Genomic DNA, 19,169 nt, shown 5'->3' with positions numbered 1-19,169 from the left:
CTGAGTTCACCCACTCTACTTCAGCTCTTCCCCAGTCAAGCACTTTCCTCCTGTATTTTCACCCAGACAAAACTGTGCTTCGCAGCTCTCAAGTGTCAGAGTCCCCAGGCAGTCAGACATCGCAGGAAAAGGCAAGGACAAAATCTAATTTGCGAGAGGATAGACAGCTACGTAACTCACGAATCCCTCCTCTTCTTTTCCTGATAGCTTCTGCTTTGCTCAGTCACAGCTTCCTTCCATCATCTACAGCAAATGACACAGGGTCTAGCCTCCAGGGAACAGACTCATTCCACATGCAGCTCTTTCTGTGACTTCCATTGATCCTGGACACCTGTTATGGAAGGGGTCAATCCTAAAAAGAAGCAAATGTGTAACCATGCAAGTACAATGTGTGTGCACACTGAGGCCAAATTAAGGTCGTATCGACATCTCCAATTAGGTGTTTCTGAACGCTTCAGTGCTTGACTCTGCAACCTGAATGTTTTTAAACATACATCTGTATATAAATACTGGAAGGGAGTGGTGTTAAAGCAGATGACTTCCCATCCCCCATGTGAATTCCCATGTACAGTATTGTCTCAGAGGGACCATTGGCAGATCTGAACTCCTAATATATGGACTTTGCTAGCTAAGAGGGAAACTCCAAGGGAGGATGAAATACTCCCTTTGCTGTGATTGTTGCTACTCTTCTCTGGCAGCAGAGGAGACCCAGGAATACAAGACAGGGGGAGGGGTGGGTGGGGGGGGAGGCTTGTTGGTGGTTACAGACACATCTCTCTGTTCATTTTCCTGTTAGCAATGTGCTCCCCAAGCCTGGGATTCACTCTCTTACTGAAATATCCCACCTGCTGGTCCCAGTTCCCCTCTGCACCATTATTCCCCATCAGCTCCCTAAGATTTCTATATTTCCATGCACCCCTGTTCCTCTCCATTCCAGCCAAATTCACCTTCCATGATATCATCAGAGGATGCATAAAAATATATGTGGGAAAACAATCTCCCTGAACTTAGCAGAATTGCCAGGGACCAGAGCAGCCCCTGGCTTCCAAAAAAAGCAACTGCAAAGCCCCAAACTGAGCATGCTAAATGCAGCATGGTTTTAGCAGCCATCTCCTAGGAACCATCTGCTAAGCATGTGCAAATAGTGACTTTTGAGATTATTATGATTTAGTGAATTTGGAAGAACTTTACAGGAACAGCCAGAGGAGGCTCTAAGTACTACGATGACACAAATATTACAGAATAATGAAATACTGGTTTTAGTATTAGGAATAACATTCATCTCCCATGAACCAAAATGCATGCTTGCAGCAGCCTTGAAAGAAATAATAATAATAATAATAATCTTAATAATTTCCTCAAAACTTACAGTAAATTTCATTGAAATATAAAGCAGTCTTTCCTCATATGATATTCCCATGCAGTCAAAATAAAGTGTGTGCTTTCAGGTGCAAAGCCAAACTCAATTAGTATTATACACAAACCAGAACATACCCTGAATTCTGATCAGAGGCAAGCTGATGATTCATACTGCCATGGTCTGCACGTTCGTATTTGCTAGGAAAGCCAGTGTACGGATTGATAAGGGTTTTTTGATCTAAAAATAGGCACATGGGCCATTTTAAACATATGCCTTAGAAAAAGACGTTTTGACACTGTGTTTTAATCATGTCATCTAATGCTGATGGGCACTTAACCGGGTAGACCACCAACTCCTTGATTAAAATGTGAAATAGCACGTTACATTCACAGTAATAATATAATTTCGTATTCATGGATGGAAAGTGCTGTTTGGAATGCAGCTTTCATAGAAAGCACAACCAAAACCCCAGTAAACATCAAATGTATGTCTTACAGTCGGAGAACTCCCTGCTTCTGTTTTTATCTCAGGAACATCAGGAACAATCAGAAAATCAAGCCACTCCTCTGAGATCATGTAAGAGAAATAGGAAGCTGTTTCCTTTACTTTGCATACCTGCCTGCTTAAATGTCTAGGGCTTCTGCACTGAAAATGTGCTCCATAACAGTAAGTGCTCTCTGTCAAATGCTCCATGCATTTCACCTGTTCATGAGATGTACACCTGTGACTTACTGCAATGGGTTTCTTTCAGTACTGTGCATTCCTTTTTTTGTCAAGGGAGCTCTTTATTGCTTAAAAAGAAAGCCAGACAGACTGTTGTCTTACCCTAATGCAGTGCCCAGAAATCTTCAGCTACTGCCCTGCATGCTGTCCACACGGCAACACGGAGTAAGCAAGTAATGACATTTTTAAGCACTGTTTAAGGGCTGTGATACATTTTTAGTGATCACATTTAATATAAGAGCTGCGTAAATGGCACTCCTCTGCTTTAAAACAATGAGGCTATTTTGTTTTGCTTGTTTGCTTTGCTCCTTAAAAACCCTAATTGCTTTTCCTCTATGTCCTCCTGGCTGTAGGCAGTCCCTGACTTCATTCACAAGCACTTAGAGCAGTGCAAGGGAACGACATCTTTGTGACAGACAGAAAGGACAGTAGCAGCTCAAGGCACATCAGAGAAACAGCATGGAGGCACATCCAAACTCTTATAACCATGTACCTGTTACAATTGCCTGGCGTATGTTGAGAAAGAAGAGCTGGGGCAGGGCTGTGACAGCGGTCATAAGGGACCCATATTTTCATGGGAAGCTGGAAATGGACTGAGGACAGAGTAATTAAAACTCACTTCTTTATTTTCATTGTATTACTTGGCTCATTTTAGCACTTAATAACAATTGTTAAAGCATAACAAAGGGAACATTAAGAATGATTTTATGAATAAGGCTTCTCTGGTCTGAATGAATACAACTCAACATTGCTGTATCACGTTGTATTTCCTAGATGCTCTTAAATCACTGATTATGCTCACTCCACTTCCTGTGAGAGGCAGCTTTTCTCATCCCGATTTGAAAGAAACCAAGGCATGGGGAGATTGACAGTGAAAAGTGGTAGAACCTGATTCCTGGAGCTTTTAGTCCTTGGTCCATACTTCCACCAACAGTTGCTGCTGCTCCTGTAAATGATGCAAAAACTCTGTGATAGTCTAAAACCTAGTCAACCTGATACCAGTTCATACACACACTCTGAAAGGCTGGGGAAAAATATAAGAGATTTTTTTAAATGTCCTTTACCGAAGGTCTCTTACTTTAGAGCCAGCTACACTGTCAATATGACTCAATATGCAATCTAAATGCAGGTGGAAGAATGTGACAGAGCAGTATGAAGAAAATTCTGAGTCAGAGCGTGCTGTCCCAAAGCTGTACATCTGTAATTTATATTTAGATAATTCTCTTTACTAACAGCTTTAGAGACACAAAGCCTAGCCAAAGGCTATAAAGGGGATAGAAGTCAGAATGTGAAGCAGTAAGGAGGAGAAGAAATAGAGTGACCAGCCCTGCCTTTAAAGCTTGGCTGCTGTGCCAGGGACTACCAACAAGCCCATGTTTTCTGTTGCTGTAGGTGAGCTACAGAGCTGTCCTCCATCTTGGTAATAAGTGTTTCTGCATCCACAAATCACAGACTATTTTTCTTACATTATACTTCATCAAAGGTGTGTGAGACATCCAACCCACTCTTCAGCTATATCCCGGAGTCACAGAAAATAGTGCTGGCTGACAGACACATCACAAGCACACCTATTCCATTCTTCTACCCCAAGGTGGGATTAGCAATGCTTATGTTCCACCTTACAACTTTATCCAGCTTGCCTTTAAAATCCTGCAATGGAAAAGTCTACACCCTTCTTAGGTGACCCTAGTACTCTGCATTGCTATTAGAAAGACACTGCTGTTAAAAAGCTTGGCTAGCGTATGACTTAAATGTCCCTTGCTTTCACTTCAGCCAGTGTGTAAATATATATACATATGTATTTAAATATACATATATACAAGTAAACAAGCACCTACATATATGCCATATATATATGGTGTATATGCATGTTTGCATACATGTATATGTGTGTATACATGTGTGTATATGTATACATTTATTCCTGAATTTGAAATCAAATACTATCCTATTTCAATAGCTCCATGTGTTTTCTTTTGCTTTCACTTGCAACCTACTTGTTTTGCCCAGTTTTATGTGAAGACACATAAACAGAAAAGAAACATTCACACTACTCTAGGAGATACACTCTGCCAAAACTGCAGTGTCTCCAGACATATTTACTAAACTCCTAGCTAATGTTTTGTTTTACACTAAAACTTGTCTCTTAAAGCAGTGCTTTTACTGTTAAAGCAAAGAAGCCATAATTTTACACACTTAACTGTGATGATTAATTTTTAAATTCCTACTTTCCTGGAAATTGTATCCATAAATGATACTTCTTTTTTTTTTTTTCTTTTTTTTTTTTTTTTTTTTGTCAGTCCCTTGAATCCTGCATAATATAATTGGTTTTCTGATATCATCAGGGTTATTCTAATATGAACTTTGTATTTCATATGCAGGATAGTACATAAACATCTATGCTCTTTCATTGGTTCACAGACTTTTATCCTAACTAATATCTTGTTTAAGTCTGTCCTGTACTTCCTTGGACAAATTTATGCTCTTGACAAAATAGGTGCATTCCCTATTTTTAGGAAACTGCGTCATCCAGTTATCTGATACAACTGCGTTCAATTAACATCAACCAGGCTAGGACACTAGGCAGATTTATTGTGCTGTCTTGTCTGCTTCTTTTGTTTCTTAAAATGTAGTATGAAAGCTGTAAATTGACTCGTCTGCTTATATTAGCTGTTACATTGCAGTACATCAGGACCATTTAGACTGCATTTCAAAATAAGAACTTAATCCACCTTACTGCAACGAAGGACTTTTTTTCCAGGTCATTATTGTTTACAGAGAAGCAAAGACCCTTCCTTAAGGCCAAAGGCAATGCTGAAAGAGGCGTCAGCAGTCACTGTTTTAAAATAAACAGATGAGAGGCCACGATTAACAATCTGGTCATTCACAAAAATCAGAGAGCCTGGCTGAAAATATAGCCAGAGAATGACAATCCAAAGGCTTCAGCTTAAGAAGTGAGTCTAGATCTAACAGAATATGGGAGAATCCTAACAAAAGCAGAGCTGTGTTTTTGTGCAGCCTGCGCCAACATGCGAGGGAACAGAATCATCCTTCCCCTCTACTGAGTTTTCATACAAGCAAAGAAAAAGCACAGGCTCCCTGTGACATTCCCGTTTGTGCTTTTCAGTCCGTTCATGCTAATGGTACAACCGGGAATCTCCAATTTTTGCGTCATCGCTGCCAGCAGCAGGCTAATGGAGCATCTCAGAGACAGACCACAGAACTGCAGTTCCAGCCACACAGGGCACTTCCCTCTTTTATTGCTGTCTATAAAAGATAAGTCACACGCGCTTTCTCTTAGCAGTCTTCATGAATCAGCAAAGAGCTGCCGAAGAGTGACCATCAGGGCACTCGGGAAAGAATCAGGTGCCAGCTGTCAAAGTATTTCTTGGTGATTTACATTCTTTTTATATGTCTCCGTGTCTAGTAGGAGGAACAGGCCAGCAAAGAGCATTTACCTATTTGCATTCTACAGGACAGGCTGCAAAAAGGAGATGTTGTCATGCAGCACCAGGAGGGTGGATCTCTTTCCTTTTAGCTGATGCAAAAAGATCCCCCAGTTCCTGTGACTTCTCCCCCAGGATCTGCATTAGCAAGCCCAGTTAGCACAGGTACGCCCTGTCATGGGTGGCAGAACATCAGGGCACTGGGGAGTGCAATGCAAAGGGCATGTACAGCCATAGCTGTACTTCATCTTCACCTTTTTCCCTTCCGTTTGGCGAACACTAGGGGCTCACGAACGCGAAAGGAAGAATTTCAGCAGGGCTGATTTTGGCAGTAGCCTGTTTCAGAAGGCAAGAGATCAGCCATCTTGAATCCTGGCAATGAAATCCACGGGTTCAGGGGGCACAATGCGTGGCCACCCCTTGGTTTTGTTGTTTGTACATTGGGTTAACAAGGCAGCCATTGTCTGGATAGCCCCCTTGAACTTGTTCTGAGGGGGAACACGCATGCCAAAAATTCTGATGTGATCATTTTGTCTTTCTCTGGTTGCAGGGTTTAAAAATCACCTTGGTGTTGAGGTTCTCAGACTGTGAAGTTCAGTAGCAGTTCAGGAATAGAGCACAGGTCTCTTGTCTCCCAGTCCAGGGCTCTCCCTTGCTGCCTGCTTGCAGCTGTAGGCAAGTCATGGTACAGGTTGATGTGATTAAATGTAAACTATTAATTGCACTAACACCAATTTATGATTTCCCATGGCTGCTTCTGTAATGCCCTGTTTGGTATAAGCAAATCACTATCTTTGCGGTAGAAGTGCAGCATTTATCAGTGCAAAGATCGATTCCTTTGGATAATCCTTCTAATTGCAATGGGACCCAGCTTGGAAACGAGGAGAGCTTCTGCTCCGCTCTTCTGTTCACTGCAAACTCAAGCTACCAGTTCTGAGGTTCTCTCACCAATCAGCACCGGGAGATTAACTTTATCATTAACCTTGTCTGTGCCCTCACCAACTCAATTGGCATTGGCCCAGGTCCCAGGCCTAAGGCCAGGCAATACAGAGCCAAGCACGGTTGGGTGATGCAATGACAACTACTGCTTTCCCCAGCCACATGTTATGTTGATCCCTCGGCACAAAGCAGACCGGCTTTACACATCACGAGCCAGGCTTTCAGCAGGTACAAATGAACTTAACACAAAGAACTTCAGTAAAAATGTTTTCATTCCTTAAGAATCTGGCCATAATTATTAAATTCTCCTTGGAAGTCTTTTTATAGTTCCTTTCCAAAAACAAAAAAAGTCTTTGCTACCCATCTCCTCACTGTGGGTAACCTCATTCTCTCCAAACTCCAGCTGGAACCTGCATCACACGTTGCTCAGTGCTCTCTTGCAAAAATCATTCCCCGTTCACAGCACTAAATCCCATGCAGACGTTCCTAAAATATCTTCTCCGGTTCCTCATGCCTAACTAAACAACGCAAAATCCTGATTTTCTGCATACCTCCCACAGCCATCCCAGATGCTCCTGCCACCTTTCCTTTCCCCTAGGCCCTCTTCACTCGTCTGAAGTCACTCACCAGAAACCCTCCCCCTCCCTCGCTTCTCAGCTTTTGCTTTTACAGGACCCCTTTTGGGGAGGTAGGAGGAAGGGGTTATTTTAAAGAAAGCCTTGCCAACTTCTTCCTCTTGTGTTCATTTTAAAAATTTGCTATTGTGACAAGATTGGAGCAGATGCTCGTTCCTGGCTGTTCAAAGCATCCTCCTGGTGCTTGCAAAGACCTAAAGCCCTGTGGCCTAGGCTGTAGGGAGCCTACCCAAGCCTTTCAGCCCCAGCAGTGAGATCTTGGCCTCATGCTAAGCCAACGGGACCCGTCTGGCCTTCTCCTTTCCTGACAGCTCCCAGGCATGGGTCGAGGCTGTCTCTACACAGGTCTGAGCGATAACAGTGCTTCACAGGGGACAGGTCTGCTCTTGAGAGCAGACGAACCCTGCACAGATGCCGTCTCTCTGAGTCATGTCTTCCCCATCTCCCTTTTACACTCTGTCCCCCAAAGTAGCTGCCCTGAGGCGTTCACTTTGAAAGGACATAATCATATTGTCCTCCCCCTCATTATCCCTCTTCCCAGTATCTGCACCTCATCGTACGGCCATCTCTTCCCATCATTCTCGCCTTAATTCACTTTGGAAACACTCTGGAGCAATGAGACATCATTATCTATTTTGCCAAGCACCATTCAAGGCTGTAGCAGAGTAGCACACAAACATGATAGAAATCCTGCCCTCCCTTCCATTTCCTCCACGAGACACGCAGAGCTGGGTGTCGCTCAGCAGGCGAACGCGTGCTGCCCTGCAGGCTGCTGCTGGGAGCTCCAGTTGCTGGGGATTTCCCCTACAAGTGAGGGTGGCACTTTGCTCGGCCATGCTTTGCTCGTCATGGAGTAGCACCTGAGGCCCAGCTGCTCCTCTCCTTGCAGCTCCCCCACCATAACGTGCTGAGAACTGGGCCTAACGTCAGGTCCTCATACCCGTTTCACTGAGGTACTCTGCAAGACTCGTGAATCAGCCACTGGCTGGTTGCTGAAATAATTAATAGCCCCCTTCATTTTTAATAATGATAAAATAAAAATCGCTTAATGGAAAAAAAAAATACCAGCACAAATGACACTGCCAGTAGCAATGACAAAAGCTCTTTGCTCGTGGCTGATGACAAAAGGCACCAGGCACATCCCGACGCTTCACCCTAACAGCAACACAAGCCAGCCTCTGCTCGATCTGCCTACAGCTCTGCAGGGAGACGAGAGACCTGGGCTCCGTGTCCTGATCTGCTGCTGAACTTTGCGGAGACTTGAGACAAATCGTCTCCGCTGTCAGTGTTTCGGCTGCCGTTTCCATCTCTGATGCTTCCTTCTGATTTTATTCAAATTAAATGTGTTCCTTAGGTTGATCTGGGCATGACAAACACCCGCATCCCCGGACTCGGCGGGGAAGAGGAAGCCAGGCTGGCACTGCGGGCAGCCTCCCGAGTGCGTGCCGGCCTTGGGCACGGCGAGCCAGCAGCATCGGGGGAAGCGGGGACACGGCTGGCCATAACTCGGCACTGCTCCACCGAGCGATCCGCGTTAGCGGCAGTGAAACACGGGCAGAGTTTAGCATTCAGCCCGCGTGACCCAGCTGCGAGCGAGGAGCCGGGAACGATGTCAAGGAGGCGAAGCAGCGCCCGTGCCCAAACATCAGCTGGGGCCAGACGCCCCCGAAGCGCAAGGGGCTGCCGGTCTGCGCAGCCCAGGCGGGGAGCCGCTGCCGCTCCGGGCAGCAACAGGTGAACGGGCTGCCGGGCTGAAAAACTTCCCGGCGCTTGTGAAACCCCCGCCTGGGCTCCGCACAAACCCGAGCACCGGCGGCAGCAGCCGTGCCCGACGCCGCCGGGGGTCCGCGGGATGGTGCAGCGGCACCCCCCGGCCTCTCTTATGGGCGTGTGCGGCGCCCCCCGCGGAGCCCTCCCGCACACCCCGAGCCCGGTTCCCCCCCGGGGCGATGTGCCGCTGCCGCTGCCGCTGCCGGTGGCGGTGCCGGTGCCGGTGCGGGCGGGGCGGGGCGGGGCGTCCGGAGCGCGGCCCCTCGGGCGGAGGGCTGCGGGCGCCCGGCCCGCCTGCAGCGGCGGCGGCGGCGGCGGTGGCGGCGGCGGGGGGATTAGTCAGCAGTCTGCGGGCGGCCCCGCGCAACCTCCGCGGCGGGGGTGGGGAGCGGCGGAGCGGCGCCGGCCCCTTCGTCGCCGTCGCCTTCCCCCCGGAGGGCGGCGGCGGCGGCGGGGCGGGTGCCCCCGGCGGTCCGCGGGGCCGCGGGGCTCCGGCAGCGCCGTGCGGGGCGGGGCGGGGCGGGGCAGGGCGGGGCGGGGCGGGGCGGGGGCCCGCGCGCGCGCGCGCGCAGGAGGCAGGCGGGCGCGCCCCCGCGCCCCGCGCACGCCCCCGCGCCCCGCTCGCACGCACCCGCGGCGGCGGCGGCGGCGGCCCCCGGCCCCCCGCAGCCGCGGCCGGCGGGGAGGCGGCGCCCGGCGGGGCTGCCCCATGGTCTTGCGGGGGCCGTGGGGGAGCCGCGGGGGCCCCGGCGCGGCGCTCGCCCTCCTGCGCGCCCTCCGCACTAGGATGTTGCGGCAGGTCTTGCACAGGGGGCTGGGGACGTCCTTCTCCCGGCTCGGCCACTTCGTCGCCAGCCACCCGGTGTTCTTCGCCTCGGCGCCCGTGCTCATCTCCATCCTGCTGGGCGCCAGCTTCAGCCGCTACCAGGTGGAGGAGAGCGTGGAGCACCTCCTGGCCCCCACGCACAGCCTGGCCAAGATCGAGAGGAACCTGGTGGACAGCCTCTTCCCGGTGAACCGCTCCAAGCACCGGCTCTACTCCGACCTGCAGACGCCGGGGAGGTACGGCAGGGTGATCATCACCTCCTTCCGCAAGGCCAACATGCTGGACCAGCACCACACCGATCTCATCCTCAAGGTAACCGCGCCCCGGCCCCCGCCGTGCCCGCACCTCCCCGCCGCCCCCCGCAACAGTTGGGACGCCCGGCCCGGCTCCGAGCCCAGCGGAGCCCGGCGGAGCGGGGGCCGCCGCCTCTTGCCTGCTCCTGCCTCGCCTCGCCTCGCCCCGGCTGATGCTGCCCACCAGCACCGCTGCCCCGCTCCAACTTGCCGAGCACTTGGGCGCAGGGGATGCTCTGGGGGTGCTGCATGCGGGCAGCCCCTTCCCTTCCCTTCCTATCCCTCCCCGTTCCCTTCTCATCCCTTCCCAGCCCTTCCCAGCCCTCCTCATCCCCTTCCCATCCCTCCCCATCACACCGTGCCCCGGAGCAAAGCGCCCACAGCAGACACCCCACTACCTCGCTCCCGACCCCCCGTGGCTCTGCGGGTGGCTCGGGGAGGTGAGGAGCACCGCAGCCCCCCCAGGTCCCCCAGCAGTGTCCCCCCGTGTCACTTGGAGGGCTCTGGGCGTGCGAGTACCTGGCAGGACGGCTCTGCGCACCGTGTGCCATAACATGTCGGCAACCTGCGTGTGCCCGAGCTGGCACGCCAGCTTGCGCCGGAGTAGTTTTGGAAGGGGTTGGGAAGGAGAAGCGAGGAGGACAGATGCTAAAACCGGGTGGTAAGAGGGTCGGGTGCACGGAGGGAAAGGGCACCGAACACGCACAGGGAGCCAGAGGTGTGGCTGGCTCAGCCCGGCACGTTTTCCCTGTTGCTTTACGGAAACCCCAGAGGCTCGGCATGGCTTTTTTTTTTTTTTTTTGCCCCCCCCCTTTTTCCTTGAATGTCAGGCTGTCAGACCCTGCAAAAGCCAACGCTAATTCTTCTTAATAGCTTCAGGGAGTGCAGGGAGTGTCTCCTCTCAAATGACAAAAAAAAAAAAAAAAAAAAAAAGGTGTATATACTGGTTGTGAGAGACTTTGGGGAGATGTCGCTCTTTACTAAACAAGGAAATAACTGTTAGAGTGGATTTATTTCTCTTCTATTTCCACCGTAGCCACATGCAGGACTGTAGCACAGAGCCACTCGCTGTTTTCCGCTTCTCTTTCCTTGCCGTTAACGTGTTACCCAGCAGTAATCAGCAGACAGATCTAACGAGCACAGGCTGGCTGAGCACAGGCACAGAAACGGTACCGGCGAACGAGAAAACTCCAGAGAGATAGACGGTTTTCATTCCTTCATTTTCCTGTACCGTGGACTGCATTCGCATCCAGTGTATGCACGTTTACTCAGTCACAGGACAATAATGATAATGGATTTTTTTCTCTGTACTGCTTTCTCCAGAGATCTGTAGTTTTATCGATAGCGCAGCCACACACAAATAAACATTGCCCTGAATCCCTCCACAAGCAAACTTCTGCATAAGATTTATCATATCGGCGGAAGAGCTATAACTTAGAAAGTTCTGTCAGTGTTTAACGCTGCCTCATTTTTAACAGACAGAATTTGCCAACAAGATGATTATTTTTCATTTAGTGAGATAATGAACAGCATTGCCATTTGACTGTTTACTCATACCGTTAATCTGACATTGTCAGGCGTATTTGATGCATTATTTCCAACTCTTTACTTATCTAATTAATTCCAGCTTGCCTTGTGCAGAACAGATTATGGCCTTTGTCCTGAATGTTTTTCTGTGTGCGGGCAGAGCCAGGCTGAGGCAGCTGCCCGTCCAACCTCGTGGATGGCCCAGCGGGGTCGAAACCCGGCGAAACAGGAGGGAGAGCCCCCAGCTCCCAGTATTGTTATGCTGGTGGTGATGCAGGGCTACATCATTCTTTGTCAGCAGGACTCACCGAGAGAAGGAGGAAGGGAAAAGGTGTCCATCAAGGTTTTCCTATGCGTATCCGGCTGCACGGAGGGCAGAGAGGAGCAAAGGCATCTGCAGCGTGCCCCCTACCCCCAGCCCAAAGCCAGCCAGTGCTGCTCCTCGGATGGACCAGGGGTAATCCCACCTGCACGCCTCTGAATGCTGCCGTGGGGGTGCAGTCAGGGCAGAGAACCCCCCTGGCAGCATTTACCTACCTTTCCCCTTCAGGGGAAGGATGACCTCCCCAGCAGAAGAGCTTTTGCTGTAGAAGAGGCCTCAGCTCCTCCCGTAGGACTCTTGCTGCATCTCCACCTGCTCGCAGGTGGATGGGAGACCTAAGGTAGCCCCACGCGGGCACCGGCTGCTCTTGCAGCACCGTCTCTAGGTTCCCTTGCTGGCCATATCCTACATCACCAGCCACGGAGAGGGGAGAACGAGCCTTCACTGTTACTGCTACCCTGGTCGCATGGTAAGGAAAGAGAAGGAGATTTTCTCTGGCTACGGCAGAGGAAGAAGTGAGCTTCCATTATTGTCCCCCTGGAAAAGAGTTACGCAGTTTTGGGGTCTGAGCAGTTGGAGCTTAGTGGCACTGTCAGAAGTTAATCACTCTAGTATCCTAATTAATGAATTGGTTATTACAATAACTTCTGTGGTGGCTTCTCCAAAATACTCTGGTTGGCTCAGTGCAGTTCCTAATGGGCAGGCCATCAGCCTGAGAAGCTGTCAGCTGCCACAGCTGTGCAGCACCCTGCTGGCTGGCCAGGTAGAGATTTAGGGAAGGGCCCAGATCCCGGGCAGGACTCCCCAAGCAAGAGCAGCCATGGGGCACAGCATGCCTGTGCCAGCATGGCGTTGGCTGCCCACACAGTAGCAGCGCTTCTTGCTGGACACGCAAGCTGCTCCACGGAAGGTCTCTCCTGCTAATTAGCAGGGAGGCATGTGGCTGCCTGCTAGCACAGTTCTGGCTTGGAGGCGATGCCGCGTACCCGTTTTTGTTTGTATAAAAGTAAATCTCCATCCATAGTTCTCATAAGTCCCTGTAAATAGAAACTATAAGCATAGAAACACTATGCTTATAGTGTTTCTGTGCCTGCCATCCATTGCGTTTCCAACTGTCCTAGCCATCTGCAGAAGAGAGGAAGGGGAGAAACCTAAACATGTCCTGGAATGGATGGTCCAACAGAAGCCTCTAGAGAGTCTCGGATATGCAAGAGATGCATCCTGGGGCTGGGATGTGCTGGAGGGCAGTGGTGACTTTGTGCTTGCTGAGCCCAGGGCTGTCCAAGTGCAGGACCTCTTTCTTGCCCAAGATTTCACTCTGCCAAGAGAAAGAGAGAGAGGAAGTATGAACACTCAGCTGAAGAAAGTGTGCTCTTAGCCTTGTATTTCCAAGAAGTGCTTGGAGAAACAAAAATAATTTTGGATATTTGTTGTGGACCATTGCGCAAAAGTTCAAATGCTAGTGTAAATTCTGTACAGCTCATCTAAGCCTCGAATCCAGCCTAAAAATAGCGTAAGAGCAGCCCCCTGCCAGTTCATTGCGATATTTCCACTTGCAGCTAGAAACTTGGGAGGCTGAAGGCACACAGACTTGCTGGAAACATGGACCTAGCCAGATGTTTTGAAGCCCTGAAAACATATCCTGAGTTAGCCAGGATTTGAGACATTTTGAGCCTGTTAGTTCCTCTGTAATTAGAGTGATTTAACTGAATTGTACTACAATAGACTTTTTTTTTTTCTTAATGAAAGCTTTTTTTTTTTTTTTGCAGGGTAGACTCTCTTATATTATTGTGTTTATAACATTAACACAGTGCTAATATTTTTTAGCAATAACTCTACTTATGATGCAGAGATGAAAAGGGAATGAAATGTGACATGCCTTACTAAAAGGGGTTTTATTCACAGTTTGCCTAGACAAAAATCTGTAGATGAAGGCTTATTTCTTTAAAAGAAACTGTCCTAACTACATGTTTTCAGACAGTGCTTATACATTGCCTCTCTCATATGAACTGGCTATCAATGTATCTAGTTCACTGATTAAATGCCTATTTGCACATGCAAGCAAATACTAAAATATTCATGTATAAACGTGCATTTGTTTAAGCAGTGCATAACTTCTGATTATTGCAAAGCAAGACAGTCAAACTTCAAATTTTTGCAGACCTCATACTTGTTTGGGTTTCTTTTCCTCTCTCTGCTCCCTAATTACTATGTCTGCCCATGTGTGTGCCTGCATGCTCTGTCCGCAGCCCTTCCAGATTTCCTCATTTATTTTCTACGTGTGAGGAAACTCGTGGAGGAACCAGCTATGTTTATGTTCCTGTGTTTGTGGTCTTTCTAATTGCTTTGCTGTGGCAACATGGCACGCCGAAGCCATTGTTTTCGAAGCTGGTAGAAGTCAGTGCTGGCTGTAGCAGAGCTGAAGGCTGGGGCTGGTGCAGCTCTGACTGGCGTAAGGCACCCAGCCATGCATTTTAAAACTTCGGGTAGTTCAGAAGGCCTGGAGGCAGCCAGCCAGCTGTGGATCTAGCAATGTATGTAGTAGTCTTCACTTTCTCTGCATAGCTTCAGCACTAGCAGTGCTTCTAGAGAAATTGTCAGCAAAACAAATAGTGCATTTTGCTAAAAAAAAAAAAAAAAAAAAAAAAGATGAAGTCATGTCTTCAGAGCAAGGCTGTAAGACGAGGGGAAGAGTCCTAATACAAGGAAAACAAGGGTGTGAAAGCAGCAGAAGTGCAAGCCTGTTGTCATAGCAGCACAATGCTGCAGGGCTAAAACGTATCTTATGCGAAAACAGATGAGAATTAAGATACGCAGGTGAGAGCCGGGCACAGCCAGGGAAGAGGGATGGCCAGCGGCGTGCCGCGGGGAGGCGCGTGCGGCAGCCCCCAGACGCCTGGCTGTCGCTTCAGGCCCTGCCTCCCACAGCACAGCATGGGAGGGACAGGTTCCCTTGAGGGGTTGTCACCCCTCCAGAGGAGGGACCAGAGCTCAGGGGACACCATGCATCATGGCCACCAGGGTCCAGGCAGTGCTGCAGGGGTGCGGTCGGCTAGCACAACCACGCTGAGGCTTCCCAAAAGCTGTGAGTTGAAAAAAAGCCCTGAAGTTGGGGTGTATCGGAGAACCCCCTCATTCCTGCTGGGAGAGAAGACAAGGAGCTAAGTCACTGATGAACTTGATAGGCTGTGAACTTGTAGCTCTTGAGGTTTTCTGCAGTGAGGTAGGCGCCACCCATCGCACAGCTGCTGGAGGTGCCCTTCATATGAGCTCACACCACGTCCCCGGTCCCCCCTGAGAGGCGCTGTGAGGACCGAAGGGTCTTCATGGAGAAGAGTAGCTCTGTGGAGAAGGACACCGGTGGATCTAATGTGACATCAGCAGCAAGAGTGAAGTCTTCATCTCCATACCTATCATCAGAAATGGATCTCAGAGTCCTTGGCCGTGCTTCACGTACTGGACTTGTGCAGCCCACGCATCAAGTCTCCTCTAGGAGCAGTCAGCCTGAAAAGTCACACTCTGAACCAGTGTTCTCTCGGTGAAACAAATCCAGATAGATTTGCCAGGGTGCTGGTCAAAATTAAAACCACATTGGTTAGGAAAGGTTCTCCACATCAGATTAGAGAAGAAAAATCTTAGCTAGCAATTATCTGTAGCTACCAGTAAGGTAGATGGAAAAGTAAATGCACACATAGCTGCCAGCATATATGTTTGAGCAGTAGTTGTTGTCCCTCAGTTGATGACTTGTGTTTTAAACAATTTTTAGATTTTAATTACATGAAAATTGTTTAGAGAAAGTACTATTCATCATGTTTTGGACAGCTGAAAAAATAGTTGTAAAAATACAGAGCTTCCATAACTAGTATTTTAGCATCTTTTCGGGAAGTCTGGTTGTAGGACTGCTAGTAAAAGAGTCCAGCTATAATATTTTCCGAGCTGTTAGGATCTGCTGGCTTCCTGACTTGTTAGTGCACGCAGTTGCCATCCCTCAGCCAGAACTGCTTGGGCAGGAGGCAGCTTCCCACCAGCACTGTCCTGAACCCAGGTACCTAGGCTGGCCTCAGGGCCTGGTCCTGCTCAGAGGCTCCCTTCTTGTCCTTCTCCACACCTTTTGGTTAAAATAAATTTCTACTGGTTTAATTCTGCCCATGTCTGTTGAGCCCACAGTGTTTTCTTTTGTGAATTAGGCTGGGAGCTCTGTAAGTCTTTTTCTCTCCTATAACCCTTTTACTTTTTTCACTGAAGCAGCCTCTCAAAGTGAATAAAAAAGCACTCCGCAAAGATAGAACATGACAAACATTACTGAGATCACAGAAAAAGTGGAGAAATTTACAGCAATCCAATAAAGGATTTTTCTTCTCTTCATTTTCTTTGGCACAAATTACCTGTAAAAATTACCCAAAGAATAAACCAGCTTCACGTGAAAGTGAAGCCCGCATTCAAAATCATTGTCTTATAACTGAAAAACTAGAAAGCAATACAGAGCCTAAAGCAGTGTTGAGACTTGAAGCAGTGATACATAATGAGTTCACTCCTTGCTTTATTTTTGAGCCTTTTCGGGTTCTCCTCCATAACCGTGAGATCAGACTTTTCTTCATGTAATGAAAGCTGAGATTCTCAAAAAAAAATCACACTGCTTCAGGGCTCAGAGAAACACCAGACTTTGTGAAAATTACAATAAAAAAAAATAATAAGAGTGGCAACACTGACTAAAGGGAATCTCATCTTTAATTTGAACCATCAGACATCAACTGAATTGAGTCAAATATTAGCAAAGGCAATGTAGTATGGCGTGGTAAAGATCTTATTGCCATGAGTGAAACACGTCTCTATGTGCCAGCTCATTTGCGATAGGGGAAGACATACGTATGCCTAGCTAGTTTTATCTAGTTGGCCATTCATCGACTATATGTCAAGCAACAAAGTGTAGTTGGGTCCTTATGATGAGTAATGTCACCTATAAAACACCGCACATCACTGCTCCGCAGCAAAACCGAACACGTTTCCGCAGCCTGTATGATAAGCACAAGCTAGCTGTGCACACCCTAAACATCAAAACCCATGGCTGACCCAGCTCCTGGGAGGTCAAGCTGTCTGTCTTTTCACAAATGACGACGTGTCCACCTTCCCTGGCCAGGGGCTGTGTGGGACACCGCTGGCCACTGCCATTCCCTCAGTTGTTGTCCTGCCAGGAGAGGAGTGGGACCCTGGCAGGCTCTGATCAGGGCAGCAGGTTGCATAACGTGGCCTTAGAGGATTTCTGGGATTTGAGTGTTTTGCAAATGAATCAGCAGTTTCTGCCCTCTCCCTGCTGGGATGGGATCTGTTTGCCTCGCAGGAAGGCTACAGGCTTCCTCGTCACCTGATGGAGCTGACCAAACTCTGACAGCGGGTGCTCACATTGGTGTTAAAGGACGGACTTCTGAGCAAGGCGACGGAGCTAGAGGCATTCCTCTCCCCCTCCTGTGGCTCCCTGTATCCTCCTACACGGACTTAGGAGTAAAAGCAAGCTGTCTTTGTCAGACTGAGTGTCCATCTCCCTGTACAGCTCCTCGCCTCCAGGCTCAGCTCTGCTGTCCCTGCTGCGGGACGTGCCAGGCCCCATGCTGGGCCAAGCCATCCCAGGAGAGCAAAGCCGAGCCCAGCGGGCAGCTCTGTGCCTCGGCGCCTGCCTTCCTGCCCGTACAGCAGAGCCAGCAGGACCAGCAGCCAAAAACAGCTTGAGGAAACCTTTGTGGCCACAGGACGCTGAGGCCGCGAAGCAAATGGTTTCTCCCAGTGCAAATGGAAGGCCTTCACGCCGGGCTTCCCACACCCACAGGCAGCAGGAGGGGATTCGTCCCCCTGTTGAAGCCACCGTCACTGTCTGAAGTAAACAGATAAGCAAGCATGGGACTTAACGAGCAGGGCTAAGGTGTTAAAGAGTGCAAACAGCTGAAGAGAAAACACTGTTCCAGAAATCTCTGCCGTGCTGTGCGGCACACTGAAACACCATTTTTGGAAGGGAAATGGGAATCACAAGGGATGGGTGCTGTTGAAACAAAAGTGGAGAGGCAGAGGTATACGTTGTTGTTTCGTGACTGAGCCCTTTCAGCCAAAAACAGTGCCTGCCACTGTGAGCTTAGGCATGCCGTGCAGCTCTCATGCTGCAGTGCTCTGGCACTTGAGCCGTGAGCTGCCTCGTGGTTACTTGCACTGCTGGCTAACCCAAAAGGCTGCAAGCAAGGAGCAGGCAGTACATGTCTCCCTTCGAGAAAAACTATTCAGGCAGCTTTTGGTGTTCTTTTAGTTCCCCTTCTCTACTAATAGCATCAGTAAGGAGAAGAAAACCGTTGGGTGAATGAGAATCTGCTGGATTCATTTAGAATAGAGTCACCTGCTACTCAAAACCTACCATGCTGACATTTTCACCCTCAGACAGCAGGCTGTGCCACATCCTGCTAGCAAACCCAGGTTCCTGGGGCTTCCCAGGTTCCAGGCCAGGACATAGGAGAGCCAGGGGCCGTGGGGATGCAGTTTTGGCAGGGGGAAGGCAGCAGTGAGGCAATGGGGTGCAGGGACTGAGTGGGGAGAGAGAGGCACAGGCGTGCAGCAGGCTGTAGGGCCACCACGGCACCTCGGGACTCTGAGCTCGAAATTATCATTTCCAAGAAGTGATTAGTACTTTAGGGATGGCATTTAGCTTCTAGCCTTCTGCTGAAGATGAAGCAGCAGCTGTGACAGACAAGGTTATTTTGTAACCTAAATATTAACAGAAAGTGCTTCAGATGTAGAACGAAGCGAATGCAGTGGCGAGGCAGAGCAGGTAAATAGCAACACGCACTGTTTGATGAAACTCATGCAACAGTTTCCCTTCTTCTGCTTTGTGTCACCGGGTGGATCCTTTCAGACGTTGTTGTATTGTTAATACAACACAGGCAGTAAATTCCTTCTTTTGCTCCTAGTTGTCCTCAGCTGTACTTTATATGACATCTGGTTTTACAACCATTGTCACTGAAATACATACAGCAGCTGCCATTGTAAAATAAAATAAAATAAAAAAGCTTAAAATCAGATATCTGTCTTTGATTCAGTAAGCCAGGGCATTTTCCCCAACCTGTAGCAACATACCTTTGTATTCATACCACAAAACAGCTCTTGCAGAGCTTGGCAGGAACAAACTGGAAAGATGGGAAGAATTCCCCATACAGGCTCAGTTCTCTGGCATGTTCTTGCAAACCTTTTAATGTTCTGTTTAAGAAGAAAGTTGTGCAAGAGCCTCTAATCTGTTGCACAGGAAGTTATTTGTTCTCCCAGCAAGATGGAGAATTTCCTTCTCACCATGGCAA

The 19,169-nt window shown here is 48.9% G+C and overlaps 1 protein-coding gene across 1 annotated transcript in view; it reads left to right on the top strand.

Annotated features, from left to right (window-relative positions):
- Positions 1-9,645: 9,645 nt before the first annotated feature.
- PTCHD1 (patched domain containing 1) overlaps positions 9,646-19,169 on the top strand; it is a 30,390-nt gene continuing 20,866 nt past the window's right edge. Inside the window, exon 1 of the mRNA XM_032185768.1 lies at positions 9,646-10,011. Coding sequence (XP_032041659.1) covers positions 9,661-10,011 — 351 coding nt within the window. The 5' untranslated portion in view covers positions 9,646-9,660. The remainder of the gene's footprint in view (positions 10,012-19,169) is intronic.

The sequence above is a fragment of the Aythya fuligula genome, chromosome 1, assembly GCF_009819795.1.
Source record: "Aythya fuligula isolate bAytFul2 chromosome 1, bAytFul2.pri, whole genome shotgun sequence".
NCBI classification, from domain to species: domain Eukaryota; kingdom Metazoa; phylum Chordata; class Aves; order Anseriformes; family Anatidae; genus Aythya; species Aythya fuligula.
The sequence above is the reverse complement of the archived record's forward strand: the minus strand, read 5'-3'. Positions and strand labels throughout refer to the sequence as shown.